Raw genomic sequence first — 16,574 nt, forward strand, 5'->3', positions numbered from 1 at the left:
TGAACAAATGAATGTCCGTCATCATCTCGTCTAGTCTAGTGTTGTGACTGGATTTACACTTCACGAGTTGATGGACGGTGGGCAATTTGTTTGATGGTCTCAATGAAAGCTGCTCGTATCACAATTGATGCGGTAATTGGTTTAACTGGTGTAACGAATGCTAACACTGTTGCGGATGGCGCGGAATGAGAGGCGACAGTAATTAAATGTCAAGTTGATTTTGATGATAGCATAAATGGTTTTGTTTGAGGTGTTCTAATTGACTTTGAGTCTGTGCATCGTCATCTCGGATGCACTTACGTTTACTTCATCGTATTTGCGTACGATGTACGTGTCTTTAAAGAAATTCTCCTAGGGAGGTCCCTTATACTGATTGATGTTTGACTTGAACCTCATTTGCCATGCACATAGTAATATAGTAAGTTGTAGTGGGTACTTCAGAAAGGCTTTTGTTTACAAAGCGAGTGATATAAAGCTTGGAGCGCGGCCAGCTTGCACTATTGTATGCACGCCATAATAAGTAGGAGATGAAAAGGACGTATGCTAACATTAGGGCTAATAATAGATTCTAGATAAGGTCATACATTGTACTTACTTATACGGTCATAGATTATTATTGATATTTTGTGAAAAGAAATAAAATAAGTACAAAACATAATATTAATTTTATAGTCACTTTAATTTTAATAATAAATACTAAGTAAGTACACGACACAAACTAAGTCGCGTGCTACTCGGTACTAATTGCTCCGTCTCCCCGGGCGGAGAGGTTATCAATCGCGGTGTTTCTACTATAAACATTTGATGTAACGCATACACAGACGCCTGCCCTTCCTGACATTTACGTATAGGTAGACCATTTAGATTAGATGCTATCTGCGACGAGAGGAAACACTCACACCGACAGAATCATAATAAATAAAGGATATGTTGGCATACAAATTAATGGATTACGAATCAAATCGATACTGTGTAAATGCCAGCCCGTGTCAGCCTGACCTTGCTCTAGGATATTAAGCTACGCGACACGTGCTGAATAAGTCACACAGGTGTAACTTTCACTTGGGAGTCTGCCCACAGTGCCCACAGTGGCCACTCGTCAGGAAATTGTCACTTTCCTCTGTAAACACTATAAACAAGCAGCTAGCCGACATTTACATACAATTGTGATTTGCGTATAACTGTGATTGTGAAGCGATGACTAGTTTGAACTTGAGTGTTTGGAAACAAATATTTTTGTGAAATAAAAAACATGGAGGACGTCCTCTGGCTTGACTGCTGTTAGAGTTTGGACTATCTTACTTAAATCTTTAACTTGCGGTTGTGTCATATTATGTCTCCTTCTCTTTTAATCTATAGTTATGCGAACACCTCAACTTCCTCAGAAACTTCAAAAATGATCCATCATTACGTCTTCAACTACTCATTAGATTCATAATTATTCCTCTCCTCTCCAAATGTTGTCGCACAAACATCCTCCTCCTCTAAACTTACCTACATGTACATTGTACAATGCTTTCACTCTCAACACCTGATCGACTCATTGCGCATGCGCAGGATTGTCATTCAGGCTGCGTGTGCGCACATTTGTCAGTTTCTGTGCAAACTGGTGTCGGTACCGGATGTAAGATGAGACGTGAACCAGGTGACATTCTCACGGGAGTTGTGATCTCCATAGTGATGAGGAGTTTCTCTCTCTATGGCCATAGACCTCTCTACCATGCCGAGTCATAAAATTTACCCTTGTCGAAAATGTGTATCCAACGATGATTGCTTTTCTTTTTCAAATGGTTCCTCCCGCTCCGGGTGAGGCGGGAGGGAGTAGCAGACTCTTTCTGACTAAAAACCCACTAAATCCCACTTTAGAGTTGAATTTGTAAATGAGATTTTCTTAATAATTTAGTACAACTTGCTATATTTTAAGTGCCGTCCACACAATAAGCTCAACGTAGTTTTTCCACCGGTGACTTAATCTATACTAATGTATTAAATAACGTTTGACATTTATGAGTTGTTGTCGAATACTTTTTCCTTTATCCACATTCGGCAAAAAGTTTAATCCTCGTGTTGTTTAGATGGCGAATAATGGTCGATTAGTTATACAAGTGTAACCTGTTCGTGTATTAATATTCATTGCTCGTACCTTCATGTCGTTCGCCTTACATTATGTCACCGTGTTACACGTAGCTGTGGGCAAAGATTATGCTAGGATAAGAGGAGACAAATCCTTTCATAACCAATTATGTATCTAAAGTTTTTCTTCTAAAAAGTCGTGTCGTAACATTTTCTAATTAAGATGCTTGCTTAGATACGGAAACAAGACTCAGATCGTATTTCATTTTGCCATGCTAATAAATAATAAGATACAGGTCTGTGTGTTTAAATTTAAATAAAAGAGCGTACCTATTCCTTTTTAAATGACCTAGCAATACACCTCTAACTCATCTGGTGTTGCGGGTGTCCATGGGCGCCGCTGATCGCTAACCATCAGGTGACCCGTCTGCTCGTTTGTCCCCGATTCCATAAAAAAGTAAAATGTTTTTACTTCATTCGTAAAATATTTTCTTCAGTTATGAAAATAATTTGTATTATACAGAATACAAAAAGGTGTTAAAATATTTGCGTAGCGCGCGTGTGTGTGTGAGTGATCACAATAACTGTGTTTATAAAACATTCTGTCCGACATTCGAAATATTCGTCGTCCTCACTGAGGTGGTCATCGCGTAGGCATTTCACGTATACCCGATCCAGTTGAGCATGAGTCACAATCACAATCAGACCCAAGTTGCGCAGGCGCCGCTGATCGAACTGTCTCCCTACCTGGACCCTGTGTTCAGACATTAGAGCCATGTTTTAAAGGAAATATCACAATTTAAAAGGAAATAGACGCCTTAACTCCTGAGATTTATAAGTAATGATAGATTATCACCCAATATAATCGAAATAGACCAGTCACGGCGCGCCGGTGACATCATCCCGAGAAGGTATTTTATTTTTCTTCATTATGCTCGAGCATATGACGGAATACATGCGATTCGTTTAGAATTTAACCTACAGCTGATATTGCTATACAAGTTTTGTAGGTATAGGATATAATAATACACCTAAGTACCAGTTTGCATGTGTCTTTGAGGAAAATTGAATCCTACGACTTGTATTATTTTACCTTATTGAATGTCCTTTATACTAAATGTCTTATTGATTTAAATATCTTATAATATATTCTAACGAAGTCGTGTTGAACTTCTATATTGCGAACCCTTTCCCTTTGATTTTTTGTGTTGTATGCGCCCGCGCATGAGTCACAAGCAGGTTCACGCCGGCCGCGCTGCGCTGCGCCGGAGTGCGCCCTACCTGAGTCCTGTGACCTTTCGGGACGTGTCTTATTGGCCGACTACAGTGCACTATTGTCTATCATACACCTGCACTCTGCTCACTAGTCTTACTAATATCATCATTATTTTACAATAAACGCTCGCTTAAAAGATATGTAGCGATTGTACTTAATTTCGGGAGGCGTGAATTCTGTTATTGCACTTATTGTCTCAGTATTTCTGATGAACAAATTGAATCAATCTTCTATTTGTGTATTTGTTGTATGAGCTGTACTAAACATTGCAAATCCCCAGATTTTAAGGACTTGCTCCGGTAACCTTGGCCTCTTCTCTTTAATGTAGATGCCATAGAATTTATTGACAGTAAGGTTGGAGCACATTGAGCACATTGCATGCTTAGTAAAATGGAGCAAACACGACATTTATCATTGTCCATTAACTTAAACCCATTACATGTCACTTTTAGTGTTTCGACACTAGTCCAGGCAGCCGGCTGCACTCGTTTATCACGAGCCATTAGTTTGGGGTACTTATTGGCCCAATCGGCGGTGACAAGCCGGCAGCCATTAGGTGACATCATGGCTTATTGAGACGCTGCTGTTTTGACTGCAAGGTGGAAACAATCCGGAATGTTCCACTGAATAGAGCTCAGATGTAGATGATCCGCCAACTTGCTACGAGTACCTCGAGCCTGGCATTCCTGGAGGCTGCAGCCGCGGCCGGTTTATTTAGTCATGCATTTCTTGCAGCTGCGAATAACTCTTTATAATTTCACGGAATTATTAAGACGCGGGTCGCAGATACTCTCGTTTCATTGTTTTGTATTCAGAGTACCTTGTAGTGTCAGTGTTGCGCTTTATTAGAATCCCATATATGTATCGTTGCAAAAGGTATCAGATATCTTGTACCTAATTAAAGGATTACTGATTAACAGCATAATTAACATCAAGAACTGGCGACTGACTGACCTCAGTAAGTGGGACATGTAACTAAAAATGAAATAAAATACTTCAATACGAACTTATTCTTGTTGTTGTCTCCTTATACGATGGTGTAAGAGGGACAAGGGCGCCGGGGTGGCGAGTGTGTGGGCCTTATATGGCGGGGCTTTGGGCCAGCGGCCATCTGGCGCGAGGATCGAGGCTGGGCTGACAGATGGCTCACGACAAATGTTCTAGTCCCAACTATGTGCCGTGTCAATGTTACATGACATTTATGTCCGACTCATTTGTATTCTCGCTTACAAAAGTACCAATTTGCTGATTTGCCAATAACAAAGTCTAAATCACGAATTACACAGAGGAACTATCTATTCTGTCGAGGATTAGATGTTCTTATGTTCTGGGTCTATGTTGGCATTATTGACACTGTCCTACATCCAATGACGTTATATTTTTCCAGTATATTGCTACTGAATTATAATATCGTCTCGATGAAAGCCATGGCACCTATAGTGCATGTGCAAGTTGTGCTCGCATCCCTGACATTACATTCGTTCGTTCCTCGAGCTGCTCCATAAATCCGGCAATGAGTGAGTGACGTGTCTGCACAGCCACTAATTGTGTCCTCAAGGTCCGACAATTGCACTGCGCATGCGTTACCGTGACCATAGTGACTTTGCGCCGAGATTCATACCACTTCATTTAGCGATCACTTTAGTAGTAATTGATATACTCATACATATACGTACCTACAAATATACGTATACATACATGAAGATGTATTTCTTTATGTGTATTGCAATGATTTGCATACATTGTACTTCGGATCATATGTGTAGGTATATGGTATATGTGTTGAAAACTCACAGCATTCGACCTTCGAAATAGACTTTAGAGACAGACCAATAAAAAATAGTTTTTGGGCGACAATTACAATGTGCTTAGCCAGCCTTCGTGCATATTGCGTCACACAGCAGGGCCCGTGGATACGGATAACAGATATTATTTAATTGCAAATAAACTACAGTCCTCGAAATATTGTTTCTATACTCCTCACACACATACCTAAAGACATCAAATAATAACCCGTTCTACGTAATACATAAATAGTAATCAAATCTTAACGTTGTAGACTGCAGACGCAATGTCAGCCGCAGATTAAGTCATCACTTTTCATTAGTGTCTGGTCAAAGATTCTGCTCAATTAAACCATATTATTATGGTTTCCTGAACAAGCTATTTGGGTTACAACCATGTTGTCATAGTACTAGCACCGTATATGTGCGCCTAGTATTTAGATGTACCTAGATATTGTGACTCCTTGAATAGAATGTCATCGCTCCGATCACGAAGTGCTTCCAGTTTAGGAACAAATATCAATAGGTCAGCGATACAGGATCGATGGGACCTTGCGCAGGCGCCCGAGAGAATGGTTTACCTTATGTCAGTTATTGACTATTCTGAAATAGGTTCATATTGAACAAGTAGATGGAATATGTCATGTTCCAGTGATGTTTATGTTAGGTGGTCTGAATATTAAAACAATACGCGAACTGCGATTAGATATTTTTCAGTGACAGTCATTTGTTTGTGTTTACAGTCTGACAGCTGACAGATATCTGTTTGCTTCCTATTGTAATAGTTGTCGATCTCTCGATACTTACTCGTGAAAGCACTAAATCGTAAAAATACAACTGTCCTCTGGTTAATTCCTATCCCATTAAATATAAAGTTATCAAGATATTACCTACACCTAAAGAGTTCTTCATCTGTCCCATAATACCCAATATGCGATCTCTTTAATGAAATGCTGATATTATAGAATACATAAACAAGGTACTTAAGTTAATGTTTTTGTTATTTCCAGAATGTCAGAAGGCGACGTGTCGTTGATCCGCGACGAAGACTTACTGCGCCGCATGGTAAGTATATTATGATATATCATACTTATAATAAAACATAAATAACCATACATACCAAGTACCAATATAACCTAACAATGGATCCCTACACCATAGCGTTTCTGTGCGCCTGACGGAAACTCATAGCAATGTTTTTCAACAAATATTGTCTATATGTAAAAAGAAAGGCGCTATTATACCAACTGTTTTGTATTCTTGAGTTTTGTTTTAGATTTGTTATTGATGACTATTGTCAACTCGCATTGAGCAAGCGTGATTAATACCTTTTCTTAAACATTTTCCGTATGAGATAAGATCATTTTTCGCCAGTGGGCACTTACTAGATGATGATGATAATTTCTAAAAGCTCTAAATTCAATAATACCTTTGTAATAAAAAACCTTGATTGTAAATAAATTACTAACATAATTCATCTGATGATTCCAGTGGCAGCAGACGGAGGACTTCTCTCGCAAGAAAGAGATCCGCGCGCACATGTACCGCCTGCGGGAGGAACGGCTGCGGGACCTGTACTCGCCCGAACCCACCAGGGATGGGAAAGGTAACGTCAGCTCTAGTTCAGTACTGATAACTTAGGTAGGTAGTACCAGTACCTACGCCAGACGCTGTACCACTGGGCAGTGTCGTGAGAGAGAAGAAACAGCTTCAATGCGACGTGGAGACATTATGTTCATCTTGGATTTGTTTTGTAACATACCAACTGGTAAAAATGTAGTACAGTCCTTATTGTACGTTGTGACGTCACATGTCCAATGACTTGTTTTATATTGTATCTCATGTATATGTATATTTTATGTCTTGACTGCTACATATGTATGTAGTCTCCTTACTTTTCTTGTAAAAGACCACAAGTTAGCGCAGATGTGCCCGAATTCAACAGGTAGTGAGTTCAGTGCTGCGCAGGGCCACGTCAAGTCATTCGCGGACCAGACCTTCCAGTCCATGAAGAGCAAGGAGGTCCGCGACGCTGGCTCCCCACCCAAGGAGTTCACGTACCGCGGCCAAGGTGTCTGCACGATAAAGCCATAACTTAACCTTAACAGAACTAACGCTTATTAACCGGTAACGGTGTGCATGGTTTGTGGTCAGACATTGAAATGATTAATTTTTACAGATCTGAAGGCGCTGTCGAACGCCGGCTGGAATGTGGAGTCGGAGAACAAGACCACAGACGACGGGCACACGCACGTCAAGTCCGTGCACGCCAACATCGAGGGCCGGTACGACGTGGACGGCGGGAAAGGCCAGTTCGCGGCCATCGACCACCACAAGGAAGCTGTCACGGAGTACCACGACGACCACAGCAGTCTGAAGCGGAACCAGACCTCGTCCAACACGGCGGCGCGCGAGTATGTCGTGCGCAACACTGACGACGGGACTCAGATTTCGTCCACCACCAGCTCCTCCACATCTTCCTCCAAGTTCCAGCAAATGTCTTCAACAAGACATGACACAGTGCCATATTTGACTAACGACGACTATGACCTACCAAGTTACGATACTAACCGCAATGAGGACGTTTCCTCTGTAACAAGAAGACAAATTATAAAAACTAATGACTACGATCAAAGTACGAAGAATGATTACGAACAAAATGTGAGAAAGAATGAGTACCAGCAGCACGTGAACAGAAATGACTACGAACAAAATATCACGAGGAACAATTATGAGCACAGCGTGAAGAACAATAACTGCGAACAAAATGTGAGCAGAAATGATTACGAGACCGGAGAGCTCGTATCTAGAAAGATCGACTACCCTGATAACAACACCAGAGTGATCGTAGAGACGCGGTGCCTGCCTGACGGAACTCGTGTGACTAGCACCAAGAGAGAATTTCGGGCCCCAGTACAAAGCACCCGCTCTGAGCAATCCTACCAAGTAAGGGAAAATAAATCCTATTCCACTCAACAACGATCTGACGTCAAAGAATCATCAAAAACAACTAGACACGTAACAGACAACCGCGTTACTGACATCGTTGATTCTCAAAGGAATGTGGATGATTATGATTTCAAAAAACAAATCGCAGATTACACAAAAGACAATGAAGATTATTCGGATGTAAAACGTTACGAATCCAAAATAAACAAAAGAGTTGTGGATCATTCTAACGCTGATGATAACTACTCACAAACAACTCGTCACGTGACTAAAGTTACTCAAGAAGTTACTGATAACAATGATTACGTACAACGCCAGCATCGTACGAATCAGACCCACCACCGCCAATACGTTACCAACGACCAAAGTGAAACAGTAACGCGTGATACTAAAACAGATACGTTAACACCGCGTAGTGACCGTCCAGGCACTCAGGCACCACAGAAGGAACGTCCTGAGTCGCTTACACCACATCGTGATCACCCTCAAACGACTGAGCCACGTGATAATAATCAAGACACTATAAAGCGCAATGATGATCGTCCACTTCAACCAAAAGATTACATACATCAAGAAACTAGAAATACTGAAGAGAAGATCCATCATATTAAGAAAGAAAACAAAGTAGAAGAAACTGTAGAGAGGAAAACTAGCACTGATCGTTACCAAACCACATATCAAACTGATTTTCCTCAAAAGAAAATCAGTAATGATTGGAGTCCTTCCCACCAGGCGTGGGCCAGCACACTGCGAGCTGATACTCCAACTACTACACGACCATCGACTCGGGCTTCATCTCCGGGTAGTAAAACCTTTAAGTCGAGTACATCTTCTTTAAGGAGTAGTGTAAGCCCTGATAAAGTAACCAGAAAGCCATCAAGCCGAGGTGGAAGTCCCAGTAAAATTGATAGGTCCTCACCTACTCGCACAGTGATTGATAAACATTCTACAACACATTCCACACATTCTGTAACTGAAATTAAAACGCACAAAAATACTACCCCTGAAGACAAAAGACCCCCAACTGGACGTTCTCCAACCAGGCCTGGTTATAGCCCAGAGCGAAAACCCCAAGACCATCGTCAGAGACCAAGCGTAAGCCCTGAAAAACGGCCTCAAAACTTGGCTTTCAGACCTAGTGTGAGCCCAGATAGGAAACCAACATATAGAGGATCTCCCACAGATAACTATCCTAGAACTGGTTCGCCATCTCGTCCACTGGATCGTGATGGATCTCCAACACAACCACGGGCGAGCCCCGACAGGAAACTGCCACACAAAGCAACTCCGACCGATAAATATCCTAAAACTAGTTCCCCAACTCGTCCTCTGGATCGCGGTGAATCTCCAACGCGACCACGAGCGAGCCCTGAGAGAAAACCACCACAGAAAGCAACTCCAACTGATAACTATCCTAGAACCAGTTCGCCGACTCGCCCTCTGGATCGTGAGGAATCTCCAACGCGACCACGCCTTAGCCCTGAGAGGAAAACGCCTCGTCCTGTGGATCGTGATGAATCTTTGCGACCACGAGCGAGTCCTGACAGGAAAGTGCCACAGAGAGCAAGCCCGACCGATAAATATCCTGGAACCAGTTCACCGACCCGCCCTCTGAAGAGTGATCAATCTCCAACGCGACCACGAGCTAGCCCTGAGAGGAAACCATCTCATAAAACATCTCCCACTGATAACTATCCAAGGACCAGTTCTCCAAGTCGTCCTCTAGATCGTAGTGGTTCTCCTACACATCCACGTTCACGAACACCAGAAAATGCCCCTAAGGATTCATTTACTAAACCAGGTCAAATTCCAGAACGCAAACAACCTTATGATGATCATCCGGGCTCTACCTCCGATTTACCCAGAAATACTTCACCTTCTCGACCTCATCCTTCGGAAACTAAAGTAAGACCTGGTGAAAGTCCAGATCGCAAACCTCAATCAACCTTTCCTGCAACTGATGATATTTCACCCAAAAGAGGAAGTGTAAGTCCTGATAGAAAACCAGGTTACATGAGACCAACTTCTGCCAGCAAACCATCAGACAACTTGAAAGGTACAACATCACCAACAAAACAAGTACCTTCACAAAATCCAGAACGCAAACCTCAAAATCTTTCAAAAACTACTACAAAAGTTAAAGAAGATCATTATAAGTTTATTGACGAGGAAACAAAAATGTACACTCGAACTGAAAAAACTGAAATTAATGATTCGAAGTACTCACCCTCAGGTCCTGAACGACCGACACCCAAAGAGACAATCTCAAAAAAGAGTCCTACTAAAGGTACACCTGACTTCCATGACGACACACCTTCAAGGAATAGGTCTCCTTCTCCCGAGGAGCATGTTACGTTTACTGATCAATATAACCAAGTCGACACCACACAATTAACAACAAATGAAGAAATAATTACAAAGTATCCGAAAGATAAAGATACTTCTCCTGAAATAAAATCGCCAAGAGAACCATCTCCTTCAAAATATGGAACTTATGACAAGAAAAAACCATATGATGTGGTCGACACGGAGGTTGTTAGGACTACAGTCGTAACAACTGAAGACGATAAATATGATTCATTGACGCGTCGTGCGAAGTCTCCCAAGAAAACGCCGAGTCAGCCAAGTTCCCCAACAAAGAAGTTACCTCGCGAAAGTGTATCTCCGGTAAAATCTCCTACAAAAGATTCTAAATTTAAACACACAACTGATTTTATTTCTACAGAACAAAAGACCGAAGAGATAAATAAAAGTGTCACTAAAGAACATCCGAGGCGGTTAATTACTCCATCCTCGAGCCCTACTCGGAAACCTAAACAAACTGACACGGAACCATCAACTGGACAAAGCTCGCCAACTACTTCAGTGAGCGGCTTTGTATACTTCAGTTCTCCACGAAACGAAAAAACTGTTGTTACTGACTTGGATGCGCAAGAAATTTATTCGGAAACGAACGTAGTGGATAAAACCACTACTACTTACAAGAGACCTGAAAGTCTCAGTGTTAATAGACCTCAATCTCCCACTAAAATACCTTGTAGGTCACCTTCTCCGGAAAAGCGCGTATCTCCGCCGAAGGACTCTCTGCCAAGAAAAAGTTCTTTAAAGAAACCTTCAACTGAGATAACACAAGCTTCTCCAATCGAAAAGCCACCATCTAGTTTTAGAGTGTCGCCAACGGAAGAATTTCCTGATCATAAAATAGTGAAAAAAGATCACCCCGAGAGTCCTGAGCCTGACGCTCCCACTGGCAAACAAAAGCCACCACTAGAACGCAGAGAAACTTATGAAGATCGTTGTCGCAAGATCCTTGGCATGATGGATGATACCACTACAACTACTGTCACGACCAAGAAAACTTCTTACTTAAAGGAACCGGAAACAAACCTGAGTTCTCCTTGTCGGAGCCCTGCTCTAAAAGAAACTCCTTTCGAATACCCATCAGGAAAGAAACCAACTAGAACCAAAACTGATGTTACTGATTTCATAACTCACGAACAACAAAATATTGTTCAGATGACAACTACCCATGTTGACAAGTTAGATGACAAAAAAACTAAAACGCCTAGAGACACCTCCCCAACCAAGCTACAAGATATTATAACTAAAGAGAAAAATGTTCTAAAGAGTGATGTTACAATCAAAGATACGGAAGAGGTTAAAAAACTTGGCACCAAAACGGTTCCTTCTCCTAGACAAAGTCCTGAACGAAAATCACCGATGTCAGTTGGTGATAATTCAGTAGTTCATGAGACTACTAGAACTAGATTGAGTCCCGATAGAAAACCAACAATTAAAAAACCCGAAGACAGATACCCGACAGACTCGATTTCAGTAACTCAAGACTTTGTCGAAACCACCATTACTACTAAAAATGACATTTCGACTAAAGAAAAGATATCAACACGCTCTTCAGAATCCCCAACGAGAAAAAATGTGTCAGATAAACCACTGAAACCCGGGCAACCATCTGATAAGAGCCCAGAACGTAAACCCAGCGTCAATAAAAATATTCCATCCAAAACTAATCCGGATTACGAGGAATACACAAAAGAAAAATCACCTTCCAGGCCTAATTACACAAAAACGACAACATCTATGGTAGTCGAATACGACTCCTCATCTACCATTGAGGACGTAGAAGAGGCTCCTTCAGACGGTGACCGACCAGAACAATATTTCCAGCCTTCAGATTTACCTACACGTCAAACACCTAAGACTGTTACTCCAACAAAACATTCATATCCTTCTGATAAAAGCCCAGACCGTAAACCGAGTCACGATAAAACTATGAGAGCAAGTCCTGAGAAAAAACCAAAGGACTCATCTCCTTCAAGAACTGGTCAAAGGACAACAGTTACTTCTGTGACTGAGTACGACACCATTTCAACTGTAGATTCGCAAGAAAGTGTTACGACTGACACAGTTAAAACAAAAAGTCCTCGTGAAACTGAATCACCTACACGAAAGAGTCCGAAATCTACAAATCGCAGTCCAGATAGGAAGACAGACAGCCGAGAAAAGCCGTCCAATCTTAGATCCAGCCCAGAGAAAACTTGTACTGATGAATATCCAAATGATGACTCTCCGACCAAACATGATAAAGTGCCCAGTTACATGAAAACTACCAAATCCGTCACATCAAAATCTGATGTTACGTCAACGGATATAGAAAAAACAACGTCACTCAAAACAACAGAAAAACATGTTTCACACCGTTCATCAGAGTCACCTGTCAGGCAGACAACTGAACCAAAAGATCACCCTCGTTCTAGTTCACCATCTAAACCTACCGAGCCTGCTGGTAGGAGTCCCCAGCGTAAACCATCAAAAGATGAAATCGCACCAAAAAAGACAAGTCCTGAAAAACAAGATGTTTATAAAAAAGAACCATCACCAACCAGAATGAAACCTAGTTCAGAGAAAACACCTGGCTATATGAAATCGACTTCATCTCACGTTTATAAACAGGATACCTTATCTATGACTAAAGATATCACGGAGAGTCACAAGATAGAGACTGTTGAACGACCACACGACCATCCCCGACCGCATTCACCATCTAAACAGCCCACAGATAATTCATACAAGAAAAATGAAAGTCCTGATCGCAAGCAGCGACATCCAGAACTGACTGATAAAAAACCTCGAGAAGATTCTCCTTCTAAGCCAAGCCCAGATACCCCAGGCTACATGAGAAAAACCTCCGCCAGCATTAGGAAAGTGTCGGAAGATTATGTGGAAACGTCTTCTCTTACAATTGATAGTGCACCAAATAATAAACCTGACAACCTACGTCCAAACAACGTTCCCAAACATGATGATTTTTCACCTCGAGCTAGTCCTGATAGACATACAAGCGATAGGCTTCCTAAGGAAACTTCTCCTGTAAGAAAACCAGTAATAGTTCAGGATACAAAAGATTCCTGTTATTTAGGAACCACTGTCACCTCAAAGGATATTAAAAAGACTACTACAACACAAGTCACGGAAAAAGATCAATCCATTTTACACCGTTCCAGAACGTCTCCAACAAGAAGTCCTTCTAAACCTTTGGATAGTTCTAAGCCTACTCCTGGAAGTCCTATCAAAGAATTGCCTATCAATCATCATCCTGATATTACAAAGAGTAAACCATCTTTACCTAAAGACAGCCCAACAAAAATATCGGATGATAATACAACTCCGCAAATTCCACATCGTTCAAGCTCTAGCCCCGATCGAAAACCAAATTACAAGACGTCATCTAATTTGAAAACGACAACTACTACAGAAGAAATTGTTATCACAAATGTCGGAGAAATGCATCCACTACCAAGATCTTCCGAATCGCCATCACGACATACTTCTCGCGAACCGTCAAAATTCCAACCTGGTCATCTGCATCAACCTGAAGAACCAAGACAACTTCGTACTCCTTCGCCAACAAAGAAGACCACGAAAGTTACAGAAATAAGTACAGATTTTATTACGTCGGAGAAAGAACACGAAATTTTGGATAGAGTCCAGAAACCTGTCAGGAAACTGTCGCCAGAGCGCAAAGAACGGTCACCCAGCCGAGAATTGAGCCCTGGTAAAACAACAACCAGTTTACAAGACATTGACATAACTACACATACAGAAACAGACGATGAATCTATATCTGAGGATGTCACTGAAATTACAGAGAACTGCACAGTCACTAAAAAATATACACGTCCTGTAAAACCACAAGATGAAAAACCTAAAGATCAGAAAGTGCCTACCAAACAAACGATTAGGACGGTTTCTCCTACTAAGAAACCGTCGGGTCTCGCTACACCTACTAAAGTAGACAGGAGCCCACAATCTCCAACCAAACCTAGAAGTGTTTCACCAAAAAAGCCTATCTCGTCAACGGAAAGACCGCAATCACCACAGATTTCAAAACCTAGTGGAATTAAGCCTAAAGAACAGATACCCTCGCATTTGACTAGGAAACCAACACCTGCTACCTTAAATATCAGTAAAGTAGACAAGACAGTAACTGATATAAAGAAGTCCACTAATATAAGTTCTGTTACAAAACAAAATAGTTTCACTCGAACAACAAATGCCAGTAAAACTACAACGAAGTCTATTCCGTCACCAACAGGTCGTCCCAATGAGCCAGAGACAAGACGCGCTCCAACTCCAAAAGGCATTAGAGAAAGCACAATTCCGACTAGGAAAGATAACGATACAAAAGTTATGCGCACTAGCAGCGACCTCACTATAAAGACAAAGAAAATGTCACCTCAGAGGATGAAGTCAAAACCAGAAATACAAGTGAGTGACATGTCGACTAAATCAACATTAAAAACTACAAAATCTTCTATTAAAGAACCGCATTCAAAACTGCCAACCAAACCCAAGTCAGCTACAACATTAAATACTTCGACCGATGAAGATGATATTATTGTTGACGTGGAACAATCTAAGTCATCTCGAGAGAATTCACCAGATCGTATCTGTCCTACACCGGTCAACTTTGCAGAGGATATTGGCACTCCGCGCTATCCTGACGAAGTAAGTGAGCCTGATGATGAATTCCGCAGGAGAACACATCACACAATCCATGAAGCAGAGTCTATTGTTGATGATATCGTTGAAATTTGTGAAGATGACGAACTATTTGTCAGAAAAACCGACGTCGACATCGTCACAGAGGAAGACGAAAGTCTCCTTAGTGTCACAGACAAGGTATCGAGATTCACAAAAGGTGTTAATACAATAAACAAGTCAAAAGATACTACCACTGCCTTCAAGGAGACTGAAAAAAGAGTTCATTCTGATTTTATTGACAATAAGTTGAAATCTGATGAGTGTTTGCTATCAGTGTCGGAGAAAGTTAACAAGTTTGCCAAAGGACCGCAGGATACAAGGGAGAGTAAGAGTCCAGCACGCAGGGTCACAGACGAGTACGACAAAAATACTGTGTATCAAGATGACTACACCAAACTTAGTGTACATGACAAGGCACACTTGTTCGTAGAAACCGCAGAAAACGTCAAGACGCCGAAAGTTAAACCAACTCCTCAACGAGTGGAACGTCCTGACTTGAGTAACGTTGATGACTCCTTAAAGAGCGATGACTGTTTGCTTAGCGTCTCTGACAAAGTACATAAGTTTGTTAAAACAGCTGAGCAATTCTTGACAGAATCGCATGAGGTCGAAGAAAAGGATAAAAAAATTAAGGAACAACACGAAAAGATTATGCGGAAAATTGTTACAGATGTTGACGATGACGAGCAATACATAGAGCGAACTACAATCACAGAAGATATAGATGTAACTGACAAAAGTTTGCCAAAACAACGTGATGAGAAAATTAAACCAAAAGAAACTACATCATCTCTTCCAAAGACCAAGGACTACAGCAGTCCAAATATCAAGCCTAACGAAAGGACGCCTGCTGTTAAAATAACTACTCTCCGCAGTAGTGAAGCTGTGAAGAAAGCTAAGGCTCTATTTGAAAATATTGCAACAACGACACAAAAACCAAAAGAAATTTCTCAGGTTAAAACTACCAAGTTGACCGATATCGGTGTAATAAAGAAATCTCCAAAAACCGACTCTACTACTGTTTTACATCCTTCTGCCGAAGACGAATCTCCTAATGTAACCGATGTAGACAGCGAAGTAGGCCATCCACTGAAGGATCGACCAACAAGTGGCACCATGACTCGACCACGCTACCCTCAATCAGATGACGATAAACCACGAAGCAGTCCATCCCGTTTGAATGCGCAACCTGCAGACGTTCCAAGATCTAAATCTCCAATGCGTCAAACCATTGAAACCACAACCACTACCAAAACTGTTGTGTCTCGATACCCAGTATCCGACTCTCAGAGAGCTGAATCTCCGAGGCAACGTCCAGAGGCTGAAAAGCCCGATAAAATCCCCGGATATCTGAGACCAACAAAGACCAGTCAAATTAAAGAAGAGACCAAGGTGGTTGAGGATACTGAAGTCAGCAGTCGACGTGGAAG

General features: G+C 41.5%; 1 protein-coding gene across 1 annotated transcript in view; it reads left to right on the forward strand.

The window, feature by feature from the left end:
- LOC118269196 (titin) overlaps nucleotides 1-16,574 on the forward strand; it is an 81,660-nt gene that overhangs the window by 15,811 nt on the left and 49,275 nt on the right. The window contains 4 exon segments of the mRNA XM_050699089.1: nucleotides 6,144-6,198; nucleotides 6,625-6,739; nucleotides 7,079-7,204; nucleotides 7,313-10,315. Of these exon segments, the coding sequence (XP_050555046.1) occupies nucleotides 6,145-6,198; nucleotides 6,625-6,739; nucleotides 7,079-7,204; nucleotides 7,313-10,315 (3,298 nt within the window). The 5' untranslated portion in view covers nucleotide 6,144.

This window comes from Spodoptera frugiperda, chromosome 2 (genome assembly GCF_023101765.2).
Source record: "Spodoptera frugiperda isolate SF20-4 chromosome 2, AGI-APGP_CSIRO_Sfru_2.0, whole genome shotgun sequence".
Taxonomy (NCBI): Eukaryota; Metazoa; Arthropoda; class Insecta; order Lepidoptera; family Noctuidae; genus Spodoptera; species Spodoptera frugiperda.